The sequence below is a fragment of the Melanerpes formicivorus genome, unplaced genomic scaffold (genome assembly GCF_026170545.1).
Source record: "Melanerpes formicivorus ecotype bairdi unplaced genomic scaffold, bMelFor1.0.p_v2 SCAF_80, whole genome shotgun sequence".
Classification (NCBI taxonomy): Eukaryota; Metazoa; Chordata; class Aves; order Piciformes; family Picidae; genus Melanerpes; species Melanerpes formicivorus.
In genome coordinates, this window is record NW_027142432.1 from 314,120 (window position 1) to 338,375 (window position 24,256).

At 53.7% G+C, this 24,256-nt stretch overlaps 1 protein-coding gene across 1 annotated transcript in view; it reads right to left on the reverse strand.

Annotated features, from left to right (window-relative positions):
* The window catches only part of LOC137454421 (zinc finger protein 850-like), a 345,652-nt gene that overhangs the window by 240,166 nt on the left and 81,230 nt on the right, over window positions 1-24,256 (reverse strand). The window contains exon 4 of the mRNA XM_068164461.1: window positions 8,402-9,017. Within this exon, the coding sequence (XP_068020562.1) occupies window positions 8,402-9,017 (616 nt within the window). The remainder of the gene's footprint in view (window positions 1-8,401; window positions 9,018-24,256) is intronic.

A 24,256-nucleotide genomic window follows, 5' to 3' on the forward strand; every position in this document is an offset into this window, starting at 1 on the left:
TCTGAACCTTTCAAGCTGCACTTTGTGAAGCTTTTGGTCTCTCCCCACTCCCCAGCAGAGCTCTATCCTCTCTGAAACCACCTTTTAGCCATGTGCACGCTGCTATGGCAGTGCCCTGAGCCTCCATTCAGCAGGCTGAAGCAACCCTGGTCCCTCATCCTCTCCACTGAGATGTCAATCCTCATCCTGGCAGATCTCCTCTGTAGTCTCTGAAGTTCCTCCCTTCTCTGTCAGACTGCAGAACCCCACACCTAGACACCAAACATACAGATGTGGCCACTACAGTGAGGAGTCTGGGGGAGGACAACATCTGAGTCTGTGTGGCCACACTTCCTGCCACAGCCCAGCTGCAGTTGGCCTTCTTCCCTGTGTGCAGGGTTTGCTTGACCCCAGTGCATTTGGAATGGTTTCTCCCAGATGCTGTGGTGCCTTTCTGACTGGGGATAGGACACACCAGAAACTCCATCTCTGAAGAACAGTCAGATAGTTTGTACTGTGATGGGGCCCAGTCTGTCAGGGAGTGGGTAAGGGGATATGGTTTGTACTGGGAGGAGTCCTAGAGGAGTGGTTAGAGGGCTTCAGGTGGTGTAGCCTTTCCTGGTTGTGGGCACAATCTGTACTGGGAAAGAGTCCTGTTACAGTTTTATAGTTGGCTGCGTCAGGGGAAGTTTTGGCTGGAGGTGAGGGAAAGTTCTTTCCAGAAAGAGGAATTGGCCACTGGGATGCGCTGCCCTGGGAGGGTGGAGTCACTGTCCCTGGAGTGTTCAAAAAATATTGGATGTGGCACTTGGAGCCATGGTTTAAGTGTCAGGGGGTGTTGGGTAATAGATTGGACTTGATCTCTGAGGTATTTTCCAACCTGGCTGACTCTGTGTTTCTGTGATTAGAAGGTGAAGGGAAAAGTTTGAGCACAGCTGGTGACCAAACCAATGTCTGGGGACAAACCCAAGAGATTCCAAAACATGTAGTGAAAGGTGAGGAGAACATCTCCTGCCCAGCTGATGGAATGAGAAACTCAAGAGTCTCCCAAAAGCAACAGAAAGAAGGGAAAAGAACCTCAGGAAAGTCTTGCTCAGTATTGCTCTATGAAATGCAGACAGGCCTTAGGCCAGGTCCTTGAAATGGGAGCTTAGGAGAAGACAGAGGCTTAGGGCCTGCTCTTGAAGGTGACCTTTGCCCCAGCTCTTCCCAGAGAGGTCCTTGCTGTCCCCTGTTCTGCTCCCTCAAGCAGACCAGCACTCACACATGCCCTGCACTATAACAGCCATGCAAACAAAGGGGGACAAGCTCAGGGTTATTGCTCCAACCAACTGCTTGAGACTGAAGCCCAAGGCAGGAATCCACAACCATAGCCAGGCCCAGAGCTCTGAGAAGCCCCAGGTGGTGTCTTCCTTTTGCACTTCATGCAGAATCTGCTTGCTTCCCATATCTCACTGATCATAGTATGGGCTGGGCTGGAAGGGACCTCCAAAGGTTATCTTGTCCAACCTTCCCAGGGACAGCCTCAACTAGATCAGGTTGCCCAGAGCCCTGTCAAGCTTCACCTTGAAGATCTCCAGGGATGGGACCCCAACTACCTCCCTGGGAAACCTGTTCCAGTGTTCCACTACCCTCATGGTGCAGAATTTGTGCTGGCTCCTCCTTCCTGCACAATCCTGCTTTGTTCCCATCTCTCACCCATGTCTATGGATGTCCCTGGATGGGTGCACACCCTGAGTGTTTTTCCCACAGAAGTGACTTGACTTCAGGCAGTCAACATTTGCTAATCTGTCAGGTTGCATCTCTGGACACATTTGGAATGTCTCTTCTTTGGATCAGGAGCCTCTTCCATCCCCATCCTGTGCTTCTAATTCTGGATTATCCTTAAAGGAAGTGTTCATCCACAAGCTCAACAGGAGCCACCAGTGTGCACTTGCAGCCCAGAGAGCCAATTGCATCCTGGGCTGTATCAAGAGAAATGTGGTCAGCAGGGCCAGAGAAGTGATTCTTAGCCCCTGCTCCATCCTGATGAGACCACACCTGGAGCTCTGTGTCCAGTTCTGGAGCATCTATTACAAGAAGGATTTGGAGGTGCTGGAAGGTCTCCAGAGAAGGGCCCCCAGGGTGAGCAAAGGGCTGGAGCTGCTCTGCTATGAGGCCAGACTGAGAGAGTTGGGGTCATTCAGTCTGGAGAAGAGAAGCCTCCAAGGAGTCCTTCTTGTGGCCTTCCAGTATCTGAAGGAGGCTACAAGAAAGCTGGGGAGGGACTTTTTAGGGTGCTGTGTAGGGATAGGACTGGGGGGGATGGAGCAAAACTAGAAGTGGGGAGATTCATATTGGATGTTAGGAAGAAATTCTTCCCCATGAGGGTGGAGAGACTCTGGCACAGGTTGCCCAGGGAGCTGGTAGAAGTCTCATCCCTGGAGGATTTTAAGGCCAAGCTGGATGTGACTCTGAGCAACCTGCTCTGGTGTGAGGTGTCCCTGCCCATGGCAGGGGGCTTGGAGCTGGATGATCCTTGAGGTCCCTTCCAACCCTGACAATTCTGTGATTCTCAGTATGTCCAAGAGGTATTATCAGGTATTGGAATTCCAGTGAATGCCCTCCCCCCTCCAGCCCTTCCTTAGGGCTCTCAGGGCAGTTGGTGCACCCCCAGCAGTTGCTCTCATCAGCTCTCTGTGTTGTGTTCTGTGTCCATCCAGAATGGACATTTGCTACCAAGGGCTTTCTTTCTAGATTCAGGTGATGAGATTTTCAGTTCCCTTTCTCCTTCTCTTCAGCCTGGTGTTCCTTCTCCTGCACTAGTGCCTGCTGGGACAGGATCCCTGTGATTAAGAGGAACCCACTAGCAATTCCTGGGGAGCCTCAGATTCACTAGACGTGATGTGCACCATGCAATGTCCAGAGCAATGTGACCCCTACAGCACTCAAGGGAACAAATAGTTGGAGAGCAGCCCCATGGAGGAGCTGGGAGTTCTGGTGGGCAGCAAGTTCTGCATGGGACAGCAATGTGCCCTGGTGGCCAAGAAGGCCAATGGGATGCTGGGGTGCATTTGGAAGAGTGTGGCCAGCAGATCCAGGGAGGTTCTCCTCCCCCTCTGCTCTGCCCTGGTGAGGCCCCACCTGGAATATTGCATCTAGTTGTGGGCTCCCCAGTTCAAGAGGCACAGGGATCTGCTACAGAGGCTGTGAGGATGCTGAAGGGACTGCAGCACTGCCTGATGAGGAGAGGCTGAGAGGCCTGGGGCTGTTTAATCTGGAGAAGAGAAGGCTGAGAGGGCATCTGATCAATGTCTATCAGTATGTGAGGGCTGGGGATAAGGAAGCAAGAGGCAGGGACAACCTCTGCTCACTTGTGCCCTGGGATAGGACAAGGGGCAATGGATGGAAACTGCAGCACAGGAAGTTCCACTTCAACAGAAGGAAGAATTTCTTTACTGTAAGGGTGACAGAGCCCTGGAACAGGCTGCCCAGAGAGGTTGTGGAGTCTCCTTCTCTGGAGACTTGCCAGCCCTGTCTGGATGTGTTCCTGTGAGACCTGCAATGGATTCTATGGTCCTGTTCTGGCAGGGGGACTCAGAGATCTCCAGAGGTTTCTTCCAACCCCTAACCCTGTGAGTTGTCACAGGGCTCTGAATCCAAAGGAGATCCCTGTAGGAAATACCAAGGTTCCAGCTACAAATCATGAAGTCTGTCTGAGCTTCATCTTCAAGGATCCTTCTGAAGTCACCTTCCACTGCCCCCTTGGGCTCTTCTGGGCTCTCAGCTAATGCATCCATGTGGCAAGTCCAGCTGCCTTCAAAGCAGTGTAAGTTGTTCACAGAAGCTGAGAGGCTCTTTCCATTTTGCTTGGAGGGGCTCCTGATTGTCATGGGATGAGTTGACTCTGCTGCTGTTATCCAGACCATGCTGCAGCCATGCCAGCCTCAGAAATGAAAGTGCTGGCTGGAGCAAAGGATGATGGGGCTTGAAGTTCAGGTTGCAACATTGGAGGCTCCCTGTTCCACTTGCTGCTTCTGGGTTCTGGGATTTTTTGGGTGTTGGCTGCTCCTCTGGGATGGCAGTGGGACAGGAAGGGATAGGGGAGCAGCTCCCTGCTTTGGGCTTTTGCCTTGCTTGCTGCTGCTTGCTGCTGCTTTCCACTGTGCCTTTTCTGCACACAGGCTGAGGTCACTGTACTTTTGCATTCTGATGATCTGATTTGTTCAGGAAACTCTCCTCTCATTTGTTTCTGTATCAACACAAAGAGGTTTTGTGTGGTGTTCTTTTCCCCTCAGTTCTGTGTTGGAGGAAGCAGAGAGGTTAAGCTGCTGGTTCAGCTGAACCCATTACACTCCTTTTCTGGAGCCCAACGTGGGGCACAAAAGCAGCTGCCTTAATAAGGACAGATTTTGGCAGGACTGAGATAACAAAAAGAGATAAGAAGAGGATTCCATTAACTTTTGAGGCTTGTCAACCGAGTTTGACAGAAGTTTTGTTACCTGTGGTGTGTTCACTTTGTTGATGGATTTGCTTTGGGGGATCTGATGAGCTGCAGTCCTGTTTGTACTGCTGATGGTGCTGAGTGTTAGCTTAGGGCAATGGCTCAGAGATGTGATGTCCACTGCTGGGCAGCTTGCTCTGGTTTCATCCAGAACAATACAGGACACTCCCAAGGAAACCACTGTGAGATCTGCCCAGATGCTGGATGCTGAGGAGTGGCAGGGGGTGGGGGAGGGAAGGGGCAAATTCTTAGGCTGGTGGTCACCTCTGGTGCTTTGGAATTTCAGCTCTGAGCAAGTGCAAAATCCTCCCCAGCTGGGGAAAGGTTTGGGAAAAGTCTGTTGTCAGCCTGGGAGTTCCTGAGAGACAGAAATCACTGCAATGTGCTTGGGCCTGGCCCATGCCTCTCGAGCCCTTCTCATCTCTGTGCAGAGGGCTCAGGGGCAAGAGAAGGTCTCTGGACCTACAGACAGTGCCACAGGCATGGCAGCTGTGTCAGAGAAGCAGCCTGTGCCAGGATCAGCTGCCCCTCATAGTGAATGGTGCTTATGACCAGGATTGTGCCCCAAATATTACCAGAACATGCTTCTGTGTGTGTGACTCAAATCCCCTTTGATCCCCCTCTCTTCTGGAGTCAGTGGGGGGGGGACCATGGCACCACTGAGTCCAGGTCAACAATCTGCCTGGGCATGTTCTCACCCCTGTGCCAAACAAGGCCCAGGCTACATGTTTGTTTGCCCTGTTTGTGGCATGTGCTTATGCTCATTTGGCAGAGTATCAGTTGATTTGTTAATTATTGTGTTAGCAGTGGATGCTGACTGGAGCAGTATTCTTTGGGGCAAATGGTAAATAGGAGTTGTTTGGTAAACAAGTGCCCCCCACGCTGGTGTCCGTGCCTATGCCTGCGTGCATCTCTGTGCCACTATGGTCCGCCTCGCCCGGGACTTGAAGCAGCTCCAGAAGGCCTCACTGCACATTGCCACTGTTGCCTGGCTGGGGGCAGTGCCGTGGAGCGTGGGGTCAACTGCCGCATGAGCCATCACCACAGGAGGAAACCATGGCAGCACCTGTGCACCACCGGTCCTGAAGCGCTACAGCCCCCAGAGCGGGGAACCTTTGCCAGGTGCTGTGCTTCGTGGAGCCAGCGGCAAAAGCCTCTGAAGCTTCCCCTGGGAGGCTCCAGGACCTTTGTGCTCTGGGAGAAGCAGCAACCCTGCAGCACAGCCACGCGGTCGGCGCCGTTCTCTAGTTCCTCATGAGGGCACAGCCGTGCTGCGCTGTCAGGACTCTAAACACATCACCAAGGAAAGATTTCATGAGGTTCTCAGCTCGTGAGGAAGCCAAACCTTTGCTTTATAGAATTTGGGTTCAGGTAGTGCTGAAACTGTCCTGGGTTGAGGGTTTGCCGGTCACCGACAAACCCCTCCCCCACTGCTTCTCCAATCAGTTTCAACTCTAAATTCTAGAACTCATTTGGTTCCTCTGAAGTGCCCAGGCACAAACGTTCTGCAGAGGTGGTTCCACCAACCCAATAATGCTGCCTGTGAATAGAAACTAAATCCCCTGCTGCATAGTTTGTATATCAATAGACTACCAATATATCTATTCATTGATATCCTTGCTGCTCACTCCCGAGGTCACACCTACAACACTCCTGTAGGGATAAAATAAAGAAGCCTACAAGGAAAGCAGCTGATCCTGCAAAGGACCAGGAGGGATCAGGGTCCCCATGGGAACAAGAGAAAGAACCAGGGCTACTGGCTTGGTTCTTATCTCTGGCTTTGGAAGATAACCAAGGACAAACAGTGGATGAAACAAGCAGCAGGCCCCAGCAAGGCAAAGGAAATCTCTGCTCCTCTGTCCAGGGCTGTGTTTCAGCTGTGAAGGAACTGTCCCAGGAGTTCCATCAGCTCCAGAAGAAGCTTTTATTCCCCACCTGTACAGTCCTGTGTTTCAGCCATGAGGAGCAGCTGCTCCCCTGTCCAAGGGAGAGAATCTGGGAGGCACACAGCACAGCACACCCTCTGCTTTACTTGTGTGACCATGGGGAGGACATGAGGGAGTGGAAGGGAAAACCCAATCCAGTCCTGGCTGCAGGAGTCTGTGACTTGCAGGGGAATTGTCCCCGCAGAGATACTGCCTCAGTTTCCAGTGGGAAATGACCTAAGAAGAGCAGGGAAGCTGAAACTGCTTCTGGTCCTCCTGAAGGGACTCCCAAAGCATCTTCACAAGATACAAGGGACCCAAGGCAGAATTAGAGGGGCTCTGCCTCCAACCAGATGGAAGGGAGAGACAAATTGGTTTGTTGGACCACACAGAACCAATGGCCTGGCAAGTTGAACCCATGAGAGGACAAAGCTTTAGTAGATACAGGTGCCCAGAGTGCTCTGACACCATCAAACCACAAGGGGTGGAACCCATCTGTGTTTCTGGTGTGACAGGAGGATCCCCACACCTGGATGTGTTGGAAGCTGAGTACTGGGATGCAAGCCACAGTTTGCTTTCACTTGGAGGCATGGAAGGAGTCACTGGACTCCATTGCCCCAGAGCTGGAAACACAGCTCCAACATTTGCAGCATTTGGACTGGGCATGGACTGATCCAGACTGTGCTGGAACAGAGTGGAGCTGCAGAGCACCTGCAGTGAGCAGCCCTCTGGGTACTGCAAAGCAACCTCCTGTGGAGTGAGAATGGACAGTGCCTGGGGTGTGCTGCTGATCGCTGCTGGGCATGGTGCAGATGGCACAGAATGAGGGCTTGGGAATATCAAAGGTTAAGTTGAAAATTTGCTGCCATTACTCCATCCTGCCTCATGCCACCTTCACAGGGACAGTGCTGGCTGGAGCAAAGTACTACAGGGCTTGAAGTTCAGATGGCAACATGAGAGGCTTCCTGTTCTGGTTGCTGCTGTTGGGTTCTGGCTCTCAGGTGCTGGCTCTTTGCTGAGGGGGAGGGCTGAAGGGATTTAACTCCTGGCTGCTGCTGCTCACTGCTGTGCTTCTTTCTGCAAACAGCCTCAGGTCAGTGTGCATTATGGGATCTCCTTTGGATTCAACTCTTTTGGTCTTATCTCAAGTCCTTATCTCAACCCAGAGGGTTTTTTGGTTCCTGTGTCTGTTATTTTTCCCTCACTTCTGTTTTGGGGGGGAAGAGGCAGCTTAACCTCTTCTCAGCTCTTCAACCTGTTCCAGCCCCAGAGTGGAAAGCTAACAGAAGCTTTCTGAGTTCTTCCAAAGATCTCCATCAGCTTCCTCCTACACCCTCCAAAGATCCCAAGAGTCAGTCCTAGGACCATCCAAATCCCAAACATGTAAGATCACCTGAAAGCCCCTGCAGAATGCCTCTGAGATGCTCCTCAAGACTCCTCTGAGAACCTCATTTTCCCCTCCCTGAACTGGGCACACAGCTCCACCCCATCCCTTGGCAGCAAATGCCCCCAAAATTCAGGCATTGAGGCAGGGATATCTGAAATAAAAGCAAACAGACAGGATTTGGGTAACTTTTGGGTTTTATTGAGACAATTGCTCAATGGACAGAGGATTTCTTACCCCAGGGAGACACAAAGCATAAGGGAAGAACCAGACAGACCGTGGCAAAGCCCTGCCCATCTCCACTGGGAGCTCCAGCTGTGCTGACTCAGGACTGTAGCTGTTCTCATTAGCAATAATTGGTGTTCAGAAGGGCAGAAGGTGTTGGTTGCTGCTGGTATCCCCAGTCCCTGAGAACTGCAAAGGAAAAAGGGATGATTTTGGTGCTGGAAAGGCCCTCTCACAGGGGTCACGATTACCCAGCAGATTCTAGGTGGATTTATGCCTCCCCTCCAGTGCAGGCTGCTCTCAGTTGTGGGTGCAGCGGTGCTTGTTGAGGTACCCCTTCTGGGTGAAGCTCATACCTCACTCCGCACAACTGAAAGGTTTCTCACAGGTGTGGGTGCGGCAGTGGCAAATGAGAGAGCTCCTCTTGCTGAAGCTCTTCCCACAGTGACCACAGGTGAACGGCTTCTCACCAATATGGGTGCAGCGGTGACCAACGAGCGTGCCCTGGTGGCGGAAGCTCTTGCCACAATCTGCACAGGTGTAGGGCTTCTCACCAGTGTGGGTGCGGCGGTGAACAATGAGATTGCTCCAGTTTCTAAAGCTCTTGCCACAGTCAGGACAGGTGAACGGCTTCTCTCCAGTGTGGGTGCGGCGGTGATCAATGAGAGTGCCCCTCTGGCTGAAGCTCTTGCCACAGTCAGCACAGGTGAACGGCTTCTCACCAGTGTGGGTGCGGTGGTGCTGAATGAGAGTCCCCCAATGTCGGAATGTCTTGCCGCACTCAGCACAGCTGAAAGACTTTTCGCCAGCGTGCACACGACGGTGCTCTGTGAGGTGTCCCCTCTGGGTGAAGCTCTTGCCGCAGTCCGTACAGCTGTAAGGTTTCTCACCATTATGGATGAGTCGGTGCTGGATTAATGTGGTACTCGTGGTGAAGTTCTTGCCGCACTCAGCACAGGGGAACAGATGCTCTCCAGTGTGGATGCGGCGATGGATGGTGAGAGTGGCGCTTTGTTTGAAGCTTTTGCCGCAGTCCCTGCAGGTGAAAGCCTTCTCCCTGGTGTGGGTGAGGTGGTGTTGCCTAAGAGTAAAGATCTGCCTGAAGCGCTTGCCACAGCGGTCACAAGAGAAGGGCTTCTCTCCAGTGTGGGTGCGGCGGTGCCGGGTGAGGCTGGAGCGCCGGGTGAAACGCTGTCCGCAGTCAGCACATGTGACCAGTTTCTCTGCAGTGTGGGTGCGGAGGTGCTGCATGAGATCCGAGTTGCAGCGGAACCTCTTGCCACAGTCACCACAAGCGAAGGGCCGGGAGCCAGGCTGCGGGCAGTGGTGCTTCGCTAGCTCTGAGCCACCTGGGAAGCTCTGCCCACACTCAGGGCACTGATTCAGCTCTTTGGGTGACACTGAGGGACCTGCTCTGGCTTCATCCTCCTCCACACATTCCTCCCCCTCATTCTGGTCACCTTCACCATCATCATTATCCTCCTCTTCATAGTTGTCATTCTCAGCATCATCCTCCATCTTGTCCTCTTTTTCCTCCTCATCCTCCTCTCCCTTGGGACTGCATATTGGCTTCTCCAACTTGATCTCTGGGTGCTGCTTCTCCTCCCAACTCTTGTCTGGATCCTTCTGTGAGGCCATACTGTGGGAGGGAGGAGTCACAGCTCTGCAATAGGGAAGATGGAAGCACCTGAGCCCAGGACCTCAAACCTTCAGATCTTACCTGGATCATGACACTCCCTGACTCCCAACACCCAGCTGGAGGAGAGAATGCAGAGGGGACCTCAAACCTTCAGTTTCTGCCACAGTGTGGGCACAGACCTCTAATACCTGTGCTGAGAACCCAGGTTCCTGTGATCAGTGCCCTGAAGTACCCTGGGGCTTACAAGTGGTCTTGTCCTGCTCTCCTCAAGCCTGGTGGCATTGGCAGCATGGTTCCTGGCCCAGGCCCTGTCCTTTGATCTCTCCTGGCTCAGGCAATGGAGACAGCAGCACTGACCCACAAAGACCAAACCACCTCCAACCTTCTCCCACCACCCTCCAAATCCCAACCCCAAACATCATCTCCTGCACACAACTGACCCCCACAAGCCTGGGGAGTTTCCAAATTCCAACAGCTGATGTGCCTCAGCCCCTGGAGTGGTGAAATGTAGTGGGCAGGAGGAGGCAGAAGAGGCTGGGAGGTGCCCTGGGACTCTGGGATGCTGGGAGCTGGGGTCCTGCTGTTGCCCCTGTGGTGGGTTAACACCTTTTTCTGAAAACAAAAGAAGAAAGCAGGGTGGAGGGCTTGCAGGTACTTTACACTCCCTGAAGGGCGTCTCCCCCCTGGGAAAGCTGAGTCTGTTCCACTCCCCCCTCCCTGCCCAGCAAGGGTATAAAAAGCAGGACCTCATAGCTGTTCGATCTCCTTTTTGGCTCCTGCCTCTGCTGGATGAGAGCTACTGCAGCTGCTCCCCTGATCCTCAGCCACGTGGCTGGACCTGATCCTTCTCCCTGCTGCCTCTGCGCCTCTTCAGAGACAGACTGGTTTTCTATTATTTTTTTTCTATTCCCCTCCCATCCATTCTTGTTCCTTGCCCTTGTGAACCTTATTCCCTGTTATTGCTATATATATATATATATTTGAAGAAAAAAAATTATTTGCCTCTCTACTTCCAAGCTGACTCCAGATTGTTGATTAGTGGATTTGCTCCTTACCTTTTTTTTTCCCTCCTCTCCCTGTTTGGAGGGAGGAGGTGGGGGGGAAGTGGGGAAGAGATTCTCAGCCTTTTCCCCATTTGAGCTTTTAACTCTCAGTTAAGGCTCAAACCACTACAATTTTTGGCGCCTCCAACGTGGGGCTTGGAAATTGATCTTGTATTGGGAAAGCAATACTTTTTTTTTTTTTTTCTGAAAAAGTAGCTTGAAGTAGAAATGGCAATTTTAAAGAACCTGATGGTCCAAGCCTTTTCATGGGCTTTTGGCTGGATCTTTTGGACCCACATCTACAAATTAATAACTTACCACGTGGTGTGGTTAATGATAGAGATGCTGATCAAGTGGATAAAAACTTTACCAATTAAGTTAGGCATGTATCTCTTGAATTCATTGAATTTCACTGTCAGTGATAACTTTTCTAACATAGGAAACTTTCCTGAAGCAAGTTATGAAACCAACGGTGTAGATAAAAGTGCCTGTGGTGGAAAATTGCTCTACGTTGCAATATGCTCCATATGCCTAAATGTAATCCTTATAGTGGCATTTGCTGGGACCATGTTGGGTGGAGGACTAGCTAACCCATTAAGAGCTTTTTGGAGGGTGGTAACACACTCCTTTGTGCTCTTTAATGACTGGGGGCGTGTCTGCTGTGGGCATTGTAAACACTCTGTAGACACAAAGAGGGAGGGGTCGGGTTGTAATGACTGTGCCAGCTCTCAGCCTGAGCCCCAGGCACAAGGGTTTGCCCCACCACCAGCAGTCCCACAGTTGACCCCTGATGCTCCTGCCAATGCAGTCTCTCTAGCACCGGTCACCACACGCAGGAAAAGAAATCAAAAAAATCATCGCCAAGCACGGATGGTGAGGAAGGAACCTCAGCAGGCCCCAGCAGCTCACAGAACCCAGCGGTGGATGAAGATGATTCAGACCAGGAAATAACTGTTACATCGCTGCCCAGAAAGGAACTAAGGCAAACTCGTCTGGACTACGCCAGGAAAGAGGGTGAGCCAATACTAAGCTGGGCCCTGAGATGCTGGGACGACGGTGTGGACACAGTGGACCTGGATAAGAGGGAGGCAAAGCTTTTAGGCTCCCTGACTCGTGATGCTGGTCTGGACAAGGAGTTAGCCAAACTTGATGGAATACACACTCTCTGGGCCCGGATTCTGAACGCCATCAAGAGCCGGTACCGCTCAAGAGATGACCTGCCCTGGGCCCCAGTTAGATGGACAACTATGGAACAGGGCATTCGGTATCTGAGGCAGATGGCCGTGATGGAAATAATTTATGGGGATGGCCAGCTCCCTTTGGACCCAGTTGAGGTGCCCATGAGACGGCCCTTCGTAAAGAAACTCACCCAGGGTGCTCCTCAGAAATATGCTCACACATTAGGAGGGATACTCTTGACTGGACAGGATGGAAGTCCTAAAACTGTCTGTGAGTTTGCCAATGATTTAAGGGAATATGAGGACAGCGTAAATCAGAAACCCCTGATCTCAGCCATAGAAACTATGGCTAAAGACATTGTCAAAGAGATCAAGACCTCCATGTCTGAACTGAAAAAGGGGAGCGATGCCTCCTTTTCCCCTTCTCCTTCAGAATGGGTCCAGGTTTCAGCAATCAGGAACAGGCGACCTTCCCCTAGGAGATCACCCCAAGCCAATCGGGGAATGTCAAGGGGGTCTCTGTGGAGGTTCCTCTGTGACCATGGAGAGGACATGGACACCTGGCATGGCCAACCCACCTCTGCCCTCTGGAACAGGGTGCGGGAACTGCAAGGTGGGCACCACGGGGATAACTCATCTAGGAGAAGAGCTGCCCCAGTTTCCTGGAGTGGTCCCTCTCGCTCAAGAGACCCTTCCCCTAGTAACACAGGACCATGTGACAAGTGTGGACATTGCCACCAGCATTAGAGGTGCCCTACCTCCAGCCAGGTGGAGGCCAGGGATAACACAGTATACTGGGATGTGTATGTGAAATGGCCTGGCACTGCAGAAACCCTGAAGTACCGAGCTCTGGTGGACACAGGGGCCCAATGCACCCTGATACCATCGGGGTACAAAGGAGCTGAGTCCATAAGCATTCAAGGAGTCACAGGAGGCTCACAAGACTTGACTGTACTGCAAGCTGAGATAAGCCTGACCGGGAATGAATGGGGAAAGCACGACATAGTGACTGGTCCAGATGCACCTTGCATTCTTGGCATTGACTTTCTGCGGGAGGGATGCTTCAAGGACCCTAGGGGGCACAAGTGGGCGTTTGGGGTGGCAGCTGTGGAGACTGCAGGCAAAGAACAGCTGTCCACCATGCCCGAGCTTTCAGATGACCCCTCCGTAGTGGGCAGCCATAAGGTGGAGGATTTGAAGTTACCTATTGCCTCTCGCATAGTACATCGCAGGCAATACAGGACCAACAGAGACTCTCTGCACCCCATACACCAACTGATTCGACGATTGGAGAGCCAGAGCGTGATCAGCAAGGCTCACTCCCCCTTCAACAGCCCGATATGGCCAGTGCGGAAGGCAAATGGGGAATGGAGACTGACTGTGGACTACCGTGGCCTGAATGAAGTGACTCCTCCGATCAGCGCTGCCGTGCCGGACATGCGGAGCTCCAGTACGAGCTGGAATCGAAGGCGGCCAAGTGGTATGCCACAATTGACATTGCTAATGCCTTTTTCTCCATTCCCATTGCAGAAGAATGCCGGCCACAGTTTGCTTTCACCTGGAGGGGAGTACAGTATCAATGGAATCGGTTACCTCAGGGCTGGGTCCATAGCTCAACCATCTGCCATGAGGTGATCCAGACTGCCTTGGAGAAAGGTGGAGCTCCTGAGCATCTGCAGTTCATTGATGACATCATTGTATGGGGTGAGACAGCAGAGGAAGTTTACCAGAAGGGTAAGAGGATAATTGACATCCTGCTGGAGGCTGGCTTTGCCATCAAGAGAAGCAAGGTGAAAGGGCCTGCCAGGGAGATCCAGTTCCTGGGTGTTCAATGGCAGGATGGCCGTCGCCACATCCCTCAGGAGGTGGTGAACAGGGTAGCCACTATGGTGCAGCCCACGAACAAGAAAGAGACACAGTCATTTTTGGGGCTTGTGGGCCTCTGGAAAATGCACATTCCCGGGTACAGTCAAATTGTGAAGCCTCTCTTCCATGTAACAAGGAAGAAAAATGATTTTGTGTGGGGACCTGAGCAGCAGGTGGCGTTTGACCAGATCAAACGAGAGGTGGTCCAGGCTATGGCTCTGGGACCTGTTCGCACTGGGCCAGAGATCAAGAATGTGCTGTATACTGCGGCTGGTCAGAATGGTCCTACATGGAGCTTGTGGCAGAAGGCTCCTGGTGAAACCAGGGGCAGGCCCCTAGGTTCCTGGAGTAAGGGGTACAAAGGCTCTGAGGCCAACTACACCGCGACAGAGAAGGAAATCCTAGCTGCCTATGAGGGCGTCCGGGCTGCCTCTGAGGTAATTGGGACTGAGTCACCTCTATTTCTAGCTCCGAGACTTCCAGTCCTGACCTGGATGTTCAAAGGGAGAGGCTCAACCCCACATCATGCCACAGATGCTACCTGGAGTAAGTGGATGGCCCTGATAACTCAGCGAGCTCGGATGGGGAACTTCGAACACCCTGGCATAGTGGAAGTGATCACCAACTGGCCAGAGGGTGCTGACTTTGGAATGCCAGCAGAGCAGACAGTGACCCGTGCTGAGGAGGCTCCCCCATATAACGATCTCCCTGACAACAAGAAGGGCTATGCTCTATTTACAGATGGGTCCTGCCGGCTTGTAGGAAGCAAGTGGAGATGGAAGGCAGTTGTCTGGAGCCCAACAAGGCAAGTGGCAGAAGCAAGGGATGGAGAAGGTGAATCCAGTCAGTACGCAGAGGTAAAAGCTGTCCAGCTGGCCCTGGATATAGCAGAACGAGAGAACTGGCCAGTGCTGTACCTCTACACTGACTCCTGGATGGTAGCCAATGCCTTGTGGGGGTGGCTGAAGGAATGGAGGAGGAACGGGTGGCAGAGAAAAGGGAAGCCTGTTTGGGCCGCTGACCTGTGGCAAGACATCGCCGCCCGCCTGGACAGGCTGCCAACCAAGGTACGGCACATCGATGCACACATCCCCAAGAGCAGAGCCACAGAGGAGCACAAGCACAACCACCAAGCAGACCTGGCTGCTAAGATCTCCCAAACAGACTTGGACTGGGAACACAAGGGTGAGCTGTTCTTAGCTCGCTGGGCCCATGACACTTCTGGCCACCAAGGGAGAGATGCCACATCCCGGTGGGCTGGGGACAGATCAGTGGACATCTCCATGGAGGCCATCTCACAGGTCATCCATGACTGTGACATCTGTGCTGCCATCAAGCAGGCCAAGCGCATGAAGCCTCTGTGGTATGGGGGGAGATGGTCGAAATATAAATATGGAGAGGCCTGGCAGATCGACTACATCACCCTTCCTCGGTCTCACAGTGGCAAGCAGTACGTACTGACCATGGTGGAGGCAAGTACAGGGTGGCTGGAGACCTATCCAGTTCCTCATGCCACTGCTCGCAACACCATCCTGGGTCTAGAGAGACATATCCTGTGGAGACACGGCACCCCCAGGAGGATTGAATCAGACAATGGAACCCACTTCAGGAACCATCTCATAAGGGACTGGGCAAAGGAACATGGGATTGAGTGGATTTACCACATCCCATACCATGCACCAGCTGCAGGGAAGGTCGAGCGCTACAATGGCTTGCTAAAGAACACCCTAAAAGCCATGGGGGGTGCAACCTTCAGGAACTGGGAAAAGCACCTAGCTCAAGCCACTTGGTTAGTGAACAGCAGAGGATCTGTGAACCGAGCTGGTCCTGCCCAGTCCGACCTGCTGCAAACAGTGGATGGAGATGGAGTTCCTCTGATTGCTGAGAAGAACCTGCTGGGGAAGTCAGTGTGGGTTTTCCCTGCTGCTGGTGGGGGCAAACCAACCTGAGGGGTGGTCTCGGCTGAGGGGCCTGGTCACACGTACTGGGTTATGTTAGAAACTGGGGACATTCAGTGTATCCCACAGCAGAACGTGACTCTGGCTGAGAGAGGATGAACTCAGAGGAGGCAACACTCATCAATGTAATTATGTGAATAGTTATAAGTTGTTCTAAGTTTCTCCATCCTAGTTTAATACCAGCCCAGCATCCAGGACCCAACGTACCCACTGCACACCAACCCAAAGAGCATCATCTCACCTGTACCCGTTCCTGATGTCCCTACAGCAATGGACTGTTCCCTATGTCCATACAGCAACAGACTGTTCCTGACCTTTTCCTTTCCCTTTCAAAGACAGACTGATTCCTGATTCTTCTCCACATGCCTGCCCAGTTCAAGCACCACCTACAGTGACCATCAGCAGAGAGAGAGACGGCCCTGGGAGAGAGCAAGCCGGGATAGCAAGAGACTTGCACCAAGGATTCAAATACCATGTGTCAAAATCACATGAAGGGGCTGTGGCAGGAGAGAGGAAGTGGAACAGAGGGGTGGATTGTGGTGGGTTAACACCTTTTTCTGAAAACAAAAGAAGAAAGCAGGGTGGAGGGCTTGCAGGTACTTTACACTCCCTGAAGGGCGTCTCCCCCCTGGAAAAGCTGAGTCTGTTCCACTCCCCCCTCCCTGCCCAGCTAGGGTATAAAAAGCAGGACCTCATAGCTGTTGGATCTCGTTTTTGGCTCCTGCCTCTGCTGGATGAGAGCTACTGCAGCTGCTCCCCTGATCCTCAGCCACGTGGCTGGACCTGATCCTTCTCCCTGCTGCCTCTGCGCCTCTTCAGAGACAGACTGGTTTTCTATTATTTTTTTTCTATTCCCCTCCCATCCATTCTTGTTCCTTGCCCTTGTGAACCTTATTCCCTGTTATTGGTATATATATATATATATATTTGAAGAAAAAAAATTATTTGCCTCTCTACTTCCAAGCTGACTCCAGATTGTTGATTAGTGGATTTGCTCCTTACCTTTTTTTTCCCTCCTCTCCCTGTTTGGAGGGAGGAGGTGGGGGGGAAGTGGGGAAGAGATTCTCAGCCTTTTCCCCATTTGAGCTTTTAACTCTCAGTTAAGGCTCAAACCACTACAGCCCCACTCTGGGTTTCTTATCTGCAGGGCTGCTCCAAGGGACAGATCTGCAAACTCTGCTCTTCCACAGCACACAGGGGCAGGGATGATGGAGAGAGGGACACAACTCCTGCCACAGAGAAGCAAAGGTCTCAGAGAGCACTGACCTGCAAGGGATGACTCAGCACTGCCCAGGACCAGGCAGCACAGCTCAGCCTTGCTGGAGGCAGCTCCCAAGCCCAGCAGCACAGCCACAGCACACAGCCAGGGCTGATCAAGATGGGAGGCCTCAATAAGTGCAGACTCAGCTCCTTGCCCAGCACACAGCCCCCAGCACACAGCTGCAGGCCAGCACCACAACACAGCTGCCTCCACACAGCCTCTCCCAGGCCTTGCCTAAAGCTTTCTCCCACTGCCTGCCCAGGGCTCTGCTGCCTGCAACTGCCTTTGACAGCAGATCTTGCTCTGGACCCAGCTCTCCTCCCTGGCTCTGCCCCCACCCCACACACTCTGTGCTCAGCTCTGCCCTGCACACACCTCTCTGCTGCCCACTGTCCAAGAGAAGATCACAGCAGCCCTCAGGACACACACAAAGGGAGCTTCATGATCTCTGCAGATGCAGCAAAGGGGGAAGGGACTTGGGCAGCTTCTTGCTAAACCTGTTCAGCCCTCACTGGGATGCTGGAGGAGTCTCTGGCTCCTGCCCAAACCTCACACCTCCAGCACCCTTCACACACCTGCAGCCCAAAGAGACTCACTGGAAAGAGTTTGCCTTCCTTCTCTCCCTGACCATTTCTCTCAGCTTGCTCTTTGCAGTTCCCTGGAGCTGCCACTCCACATCCCCAAGAGAAAAGGTTTGGTGGGAGGGCACAGTGCCCATGGGCTGCTGTTCATCTCCCAGCTGACACAGGCAGAGCTGCAGCACAATTCACTCCTTTCACCTCCTCAAATGCTGCCAGATTCTGCCATTTCCTGCACACTCATTTGCCACCTGGGCCCTGCATCCTCTCCCCTTTTTTGGGGGACAAGGCCTAATTCCTGCCTGACCATTCTCAGGCCCTTCCCTCATTCCCAGCTCATCCATGTCCCTACTGCCTTGGCTGTCCCATGGCCCTGTGTCCCCCACCTCCACTGCAGCTGGAAGGGTGGAGTGGGAAATGCTGTGGCTGAGGAAGCATCTAAGGAACTGGGCTGAAAGCAGCAGCACAAGGAAGGAAGGGGCCTGAGACTAAAGGCTGGGATCAGCTGGAGGCCTGAAAGAACAGCACCAAGCCAAGGGGGGGTTACAGATGAGGGCTGGGGAGGGACCCTGCAGTCACCTCATGCAGAAACTGATGAGAGGAAGGGGGACAGAGAGGGAGTGAGACCTCAGGTGACTCCTGCCATGGGAGATGGCTGGGCTGTGTGGCTAGGAGCCCTGAGTGCCTGCTTGGGCTGTGCTGGATGTCAGGAGGGGTCAGGGGACTGTCCTGAGCCAGGCAGGGTTTGGGGCTTTGAGCTTCTGGGGTCAGCTGCTGCCAGCACCATTGGAGGCAGGAGCCAGGCAGAGCCACACAGCTGCTGAACTAAGCTCTCCCACCCCCTGCAGCCTTCACCCTCCATCTCTCCATCCATTGCTCCATCTCCACTCACTTGCTGCCCTCTCAAAATCCCCACGACCCCACCAAGTCCCCAGGGCTGATCTTCACAGCCAGTAGGGCCCTACAGAAACCCCTGGATGAGAGCGTGGAGGAGAATCCCTGTGGTGGGTGGAAGGCACTGGGATGTCTTACACCAGAGAGTAGAGACCTCCAGAAGGGACAGCAGAGTCCACAGCTACACCACAAAGTGTCATCTAGCTTAGTTCATTCCCACAAGGCCTGCACCCACTCTCTACAAAGGAACAGCACAGGATCTCCAGTCTCCTTTGCCCTTCCTCTCTGCTCCCAGCAACATCTTCTGGGATCTCTCTCTGCAGAGGAGCTTTGAGGCCTTGGCAGTGCTGCCAACTGCAGTCTGCAGCAGCCTGGCTCACCTGGGAGCTGCCTACCAGAATCTGTAACTGCAGCTCTTGGGTATGGGGGAGGAGGGGCAGAGAGGCATGGGGGAGGGGGAAGGCATTTGGGGCCTGGGCTTCTGGCCTGCTTTGGTGCAGCTCTGGAGGAAGCTTTGGCCTAGGGTGGTTGCTTGGCTCCCGTGGCCCAGGCACACTATGGATTGTTGTGGATTTGATGCTTTGCACTGTAGGATGCAGCTCTGAACAGCACAGCCATGGAAACTGCCCAATTCTATCCAACCCTCTGGCCACAGCTTGGCATCAACTCCTTTCACAAGGCTCAAAGATTGCCTCTCTGCATCCTGAAACCTAAGACAATACCCTGCAGAACAAGTTGGAGGAGCTCAAGGGGACAAGCTGCAGAGGGGGCCCAGGGCAACCTCCTGAGCTTCAACAAGAGCAAGGGCAGGGTCCTGCCCCTGGCCTGGCACAATAGAAGCTGGACAGGAACAGACAGGGGGAGCCTGCAGCCCACAAGGCCAAGGGCAGCACCAAAAGCAGCATAGCCAGAGATGGACAGAGGCCATCCTGGCACTTGGCTCTGCTGAGACTTCACCTGCAGCACTGCAGCCAGCTCTGTAGCCATCAACACAGGAAGGACAGAGACCTGATGGAGAGGGCCCAGAGGAGGGACACAAAAATGATCAGGGGCTTGGAGCAGCTCTGCTACCGGGACAGGCTGAGGGAGCTGGGGGTGTTCAGCCTGGAGAAGAGAAGAGAAGACTCTGGGGAGACCTAAGAGTGACCTTCTGGTACCTGAAGGGGACTACAAGAAGGCTGCAGAGGGACTCCTTGCAAAGCCTGCAGGGACAGCACCAGAGGCAATGGCTTCAAACTAGAGCAGAGCAGATTGAGATTGGAGGTGAGGAACAAATTCTGCACCAGGAGGCTGCTGGAACACTGCAACAGGTTGCCCAGGGAGGGGCTTGAGGTCCCAGCCCTGGAGAGGTTCAAGGTCAGGCTGGACAGGGCTCTGGGCAACCTGAGCTAGTGCAGGATGTCCCTGCTGACTGCAGAGGGGCTTCGACTGCAGCACCTTTGCAGCTCCCTGACAACCCAAACCACTCTAGGATTCTAGGAGTCTAAGTGCAGCCTCCAGGGAGAGGAGGAAAAAGATGAGGCAGAGGAGGACAAGGAGGAGGAGAACCAAAATCCCTTCCAAACTCCTCCAAACCTCTGCCAAATTCCTGGAAAGCTCTTCCAGCTCTGCAGAGTTCATTCTGAAGAGAGCTGAGGGAGTTGCTAGGCTCAGGGATGTCTTGCACACTCTGCACAAATGCTCCAGAAGCTTTCCAAGTGCCCTCAAAACCAGCAGCACAGCTCTGCTGCCACACAATGCCAGGCTGCAAGGGACCCCAAGGCTCAGCTGCTCCAACCTTGCCAGCTGACACTGCACTGGAAAGGAGCTGGCCCAGCCCCCTGCCAAGCTGAGCCTTCCAACTCTGCCCTGCAGGGCAATCCACCACTGCCCTGGGGAGAGGATTCCAATGGCTGACTGGCAGGGAAAAGCTTTTGCCTCTGCAGGGCACTGTGACACTTCAGCTCAACTCTTGCACCTCAGAGCCATCCCCTAAGCTCTAGAACCAGTTCCCAAGCCCAGAGCCTGACCCCCGAGCTCAAGAAGCAGCCCCCGAGCCCAGAGCCAGACCCTGAGCCCAGCACCAGCCCCTGAGCTCAAGAACCAGCAGCGAACATCAGAACCACTTCCCAAGCTCAAGTACCAAGCCCAAAGCTCAGTGCCAGCCCCCAAACTCACACTCAAATCTAACGTGCAGACTCAGCTCCTGGGCTCAGAGTGAGGAACTAAGCTCAGAACCACTTCCCAAGCTCAACAACCAGACCCCAAGCTCAGCACCAGCCCCTCAGCTTGAGAACCAGCAATTAAGGTCAGAAACCCTTCCCAAGTTCAAAGCCAGCTCCCAAGCTCAGCGCCAGCAACTAAGGTCACAACCACTTCCCAAGCTCGAGAACCAATCTCCAAGCTCAGTGGCAGCCCCAGAGATTAAAAACCATCCCCTGAGTCCAGAGCCAGCCCCCAAACCCAAGAAGCAGCCCTGAGCTCAGGGAACAAGTTCCTGAGCTCAGACCCAGACCCCAAGCTCTCGAACCAGCAAGCAAAGTTAGAACTACTTCCCAAGCTCAAGAACCAACCCCCAAGCCCAGAGCCTGACCCCTGAACCCAAAACCAGCAAGTAAGGTCAGAACCAATTTCCTTAGCTCAAGAACCACTTCCCAAGCTCAGAACCAGCCTTCAAGCCCAGCACCAGCCTGCAACCTCAACAGCCAGCAACTAAGGTCAGAACCACTTCCCAGCTCAAGAGCCAGCAACTAAGGTCAGAACAACTTCTCAAGATCAAGAACCAGCCCACCAGCCCCCAAGCTCACACTCAAATCTAACATGCAGACTCAGCTCCTGGGCTCAGAGCCAGCAACTAAGCTCAGATCCACTTCCCAAGCTCAACAGCCAGCCCCTGAGCTCAGTGCCAGCCCCCAAGCTTAAGAACCAGCACCTAAGGTCAGAACTACTTCCCAAGCTCAGAACTAGCCCCTGAGCTCTAGAGCCAGCCACTAAGGGCAGAAGCACTTCCCAAGCTTGAGAACGAGCCCCCGAGCCCAGAGCCAGTCCCCAAGCCCAAGAAGCAGCCCTGAGCTTAGGGAACAATCTCCTGAGCTCAGACCCAGACCCCAAGCCCAGAACTACTTCCTGAGCTCAGAGCCAGCCCCTGAGCTCTAAAACCAGCAACCAAGGTCAGAACTACTTCCCAAGCTCAAGAACCAACCCCCAAGCCCAGAACCACTTCCTGAGCTCAGATGCAGGTCCCAAGCCCAGCGCCTGACCCCCAAGCTCAAGAGCCAGTAACTAAGGTCAGAACCAACCCCCAAGTTCAGAACCAATTTCCTTAGCTCAAGAACCACTTCCCAAGCCCAGAGCCAGCCCTCAAGCCCAGAACCAGCCTGTGAGCTCAAGAGCCAGCAACTAAGGTCAGAAGCACTTCCCAGCTTGAGAACCTGCCCCTGAGCTCAGTGCCAGGCCCTGAGCTCAGGAGCCAGCCCCTGAGCCAAGAGCCTGATCCCTGAGCTCAAGAAACAGACCCCAAGCTCAGGGCCAGCTCCTAAGCTCTAGAACCAGCAATTAAGGTCAGAAAAACTTCTCCAGATCAAGAACCAGCCCACCAGCCCCCAAGCTCACACTCAAATCTAACATGCAGACTCAGCTCCTGGGCTCAAAGCCAGCAGCTAAGGTCAGAACCACTTCCCAAGCTCAGGAACCAGTACCCAAGATCAGACCCAGACCACAAGCCCAGAAGCACTTCCCAAGCCCAGCGCCAGTACCCCTAGCTCAAGAACCAGCAACTAAGGTCAGAAACCCCAAACTCACACTCCAAAAGTGCAGACTCAGCACCCAGGCTCACAGCCAGCAACTAAGGTCAGAACCACTTCCCAAGCTCAAGAACCAGCTCCCATGCTCAGAAGCTGCCCCCTAGCTCAAGAATAAGCCACCAAGCTCAGACCCAGCCCCCGAGCCCGAGAGCCTGCCACTAAGGCCAGAACCACTTCCCAAGCTCAGAGCCAGCCCCTGAGTGCAAACACCAGCCCCCAGCTCAGTGCCAGCAACTAAGGTCAGAACCACATCCCAAGCCCAGAGCCAGCCCCCGAGCCTAGAGCTCAAGAACAACATCCCGAGCCCAGCCCCAGGCCCTGAGCTTGAGAACCAGCAACTAAGGTCAGAAGTCATTCCCAAGGTCAGAGCCAGCCCCCAAGCTTAAAACGCAGCAGCCAAGCCCAGAACCACTTCCCTAGCCCAGAGCCAGCCCCCAAGCCCAAGAACCAGCAACTAAGACCCGAACCACTTCTCGAGCTTAACAACCAGACCCCGAGCTCACACTCAAATAAAAAGTGCAGACTCAGCTCCCAAGCTCAGAATCAGCTCCCAAGCTCAGGAATCATCAGCCAACACCACACCCAGCCCCCAAACTCAGACCCACACCCAAGCTCAAGACCCAGCTCCCAAGCTCTTGGGGGCACCAGAGCTGCACACAGCACTCCAGCAGCTCCAAAGTTCAGAACAGGTCCTCAAGGTCAGGCCCAGATCAAAAGTGCAGACCCAGATCCCAAGCTCAGATGCAGCTCCCAAGCAAAGAACCAGCAAACAACCTCAAACCCAGGCCCCAGGCTCAGAGCCAGTTTCACAACTTTGCTTATTTCAAGTTCCCTTCATTGCACTTCTGCTAAGTGTCCAAATTGAAGCAGTCAGAGAATGCTTTGGCCTAGAAGGGACCCCAAAGAGCAGACAGCTCCAACCCCCTGCCATGCCCACAGACACCTTCCACCACACCAGGCTGATCAAGCCCTCATCCAACCTCACCCTCAGCACTTCCAGGGAGGGGGCAGCCAGCACCTCCCTGGCCAACCTGCTCCAGGCTCTCACCACCCCAGCTCCAAACTATTTCCTCCCAAGCTCCACTCCAAATCTGCCTTCCTCAACATTAAATCCAGTCCCCCTCAGCCCATCACTCCCAGCCCCTCACCAAAGTCCCTCCACAGCTCCCCTGCAGACCCCAACAGCTACCACAAGGCTGCTCCAACCTCTCCCCACAGCCTTCTCCTCTCCACCCTCCACAGACACAAGACTCGCAGACCACCCCCACAGGGGAGCTGCCACAGCCCTCCCACCACCCCCATGACCTCCTGCACACCCCCTCCAACAGCTCAACCTCCTGCCCCTCTTGGGGGCACCACAGCTGCACACAGCACTCCAGCTGGCAGCACACAATGCTGCCAGCACAAAAACCATTGCAGCAAAAGCCTCAAGCTGTGCTCAGCTGCCAAAACCAAAGGGACCTCAACTTGGCCACAAGAGGAAGGACCAAACTCAGCCAAGACAGTGATCCAACACCCAAGGCTGCACAAAACAACCAGCAACAGCTTCCAGCAACAGCACACCTGCAGCTGGGCTGCAAAGCTCTGCAGAAGAAAACCACTCCAGAAGGGCTCCAGGGCCCCAGGGATTGCAAAGCCCAGGCTCTCACTCTCCTCCTGCACAAGGAAAGCTTCACTTGCCCACAAGAAGCCAAACACTTCCCCACACCAAGCCATCCACACCACTTGACTTTCAACCTTCTTCAAGCCCTTGCCTGGCAGCAGCACTTCCTCAGCCCACAGCTCCAGCAACACCACAAGGCCTTGAAGGCTCTCCTGCACTCCACACCTCTCAGACACACCCACACCCCTTGGCCACCCACAACCCAACAAGCTTCCTGCTCACCACTTCTCTTCCCAAGCCTCACCTCCCTTGGGCCCTCTCAGCACACCACCAACTAACCCCAAAAGGCTCCAGCTGACAGCACTGCTTGCAAGAATCCCAGGCACTTCCAAGGGCAGACTATGAGCCCAGAGGCAAAACCCAAACCTTTCCCCTCTCCACAGGACTCTCCCATTTCC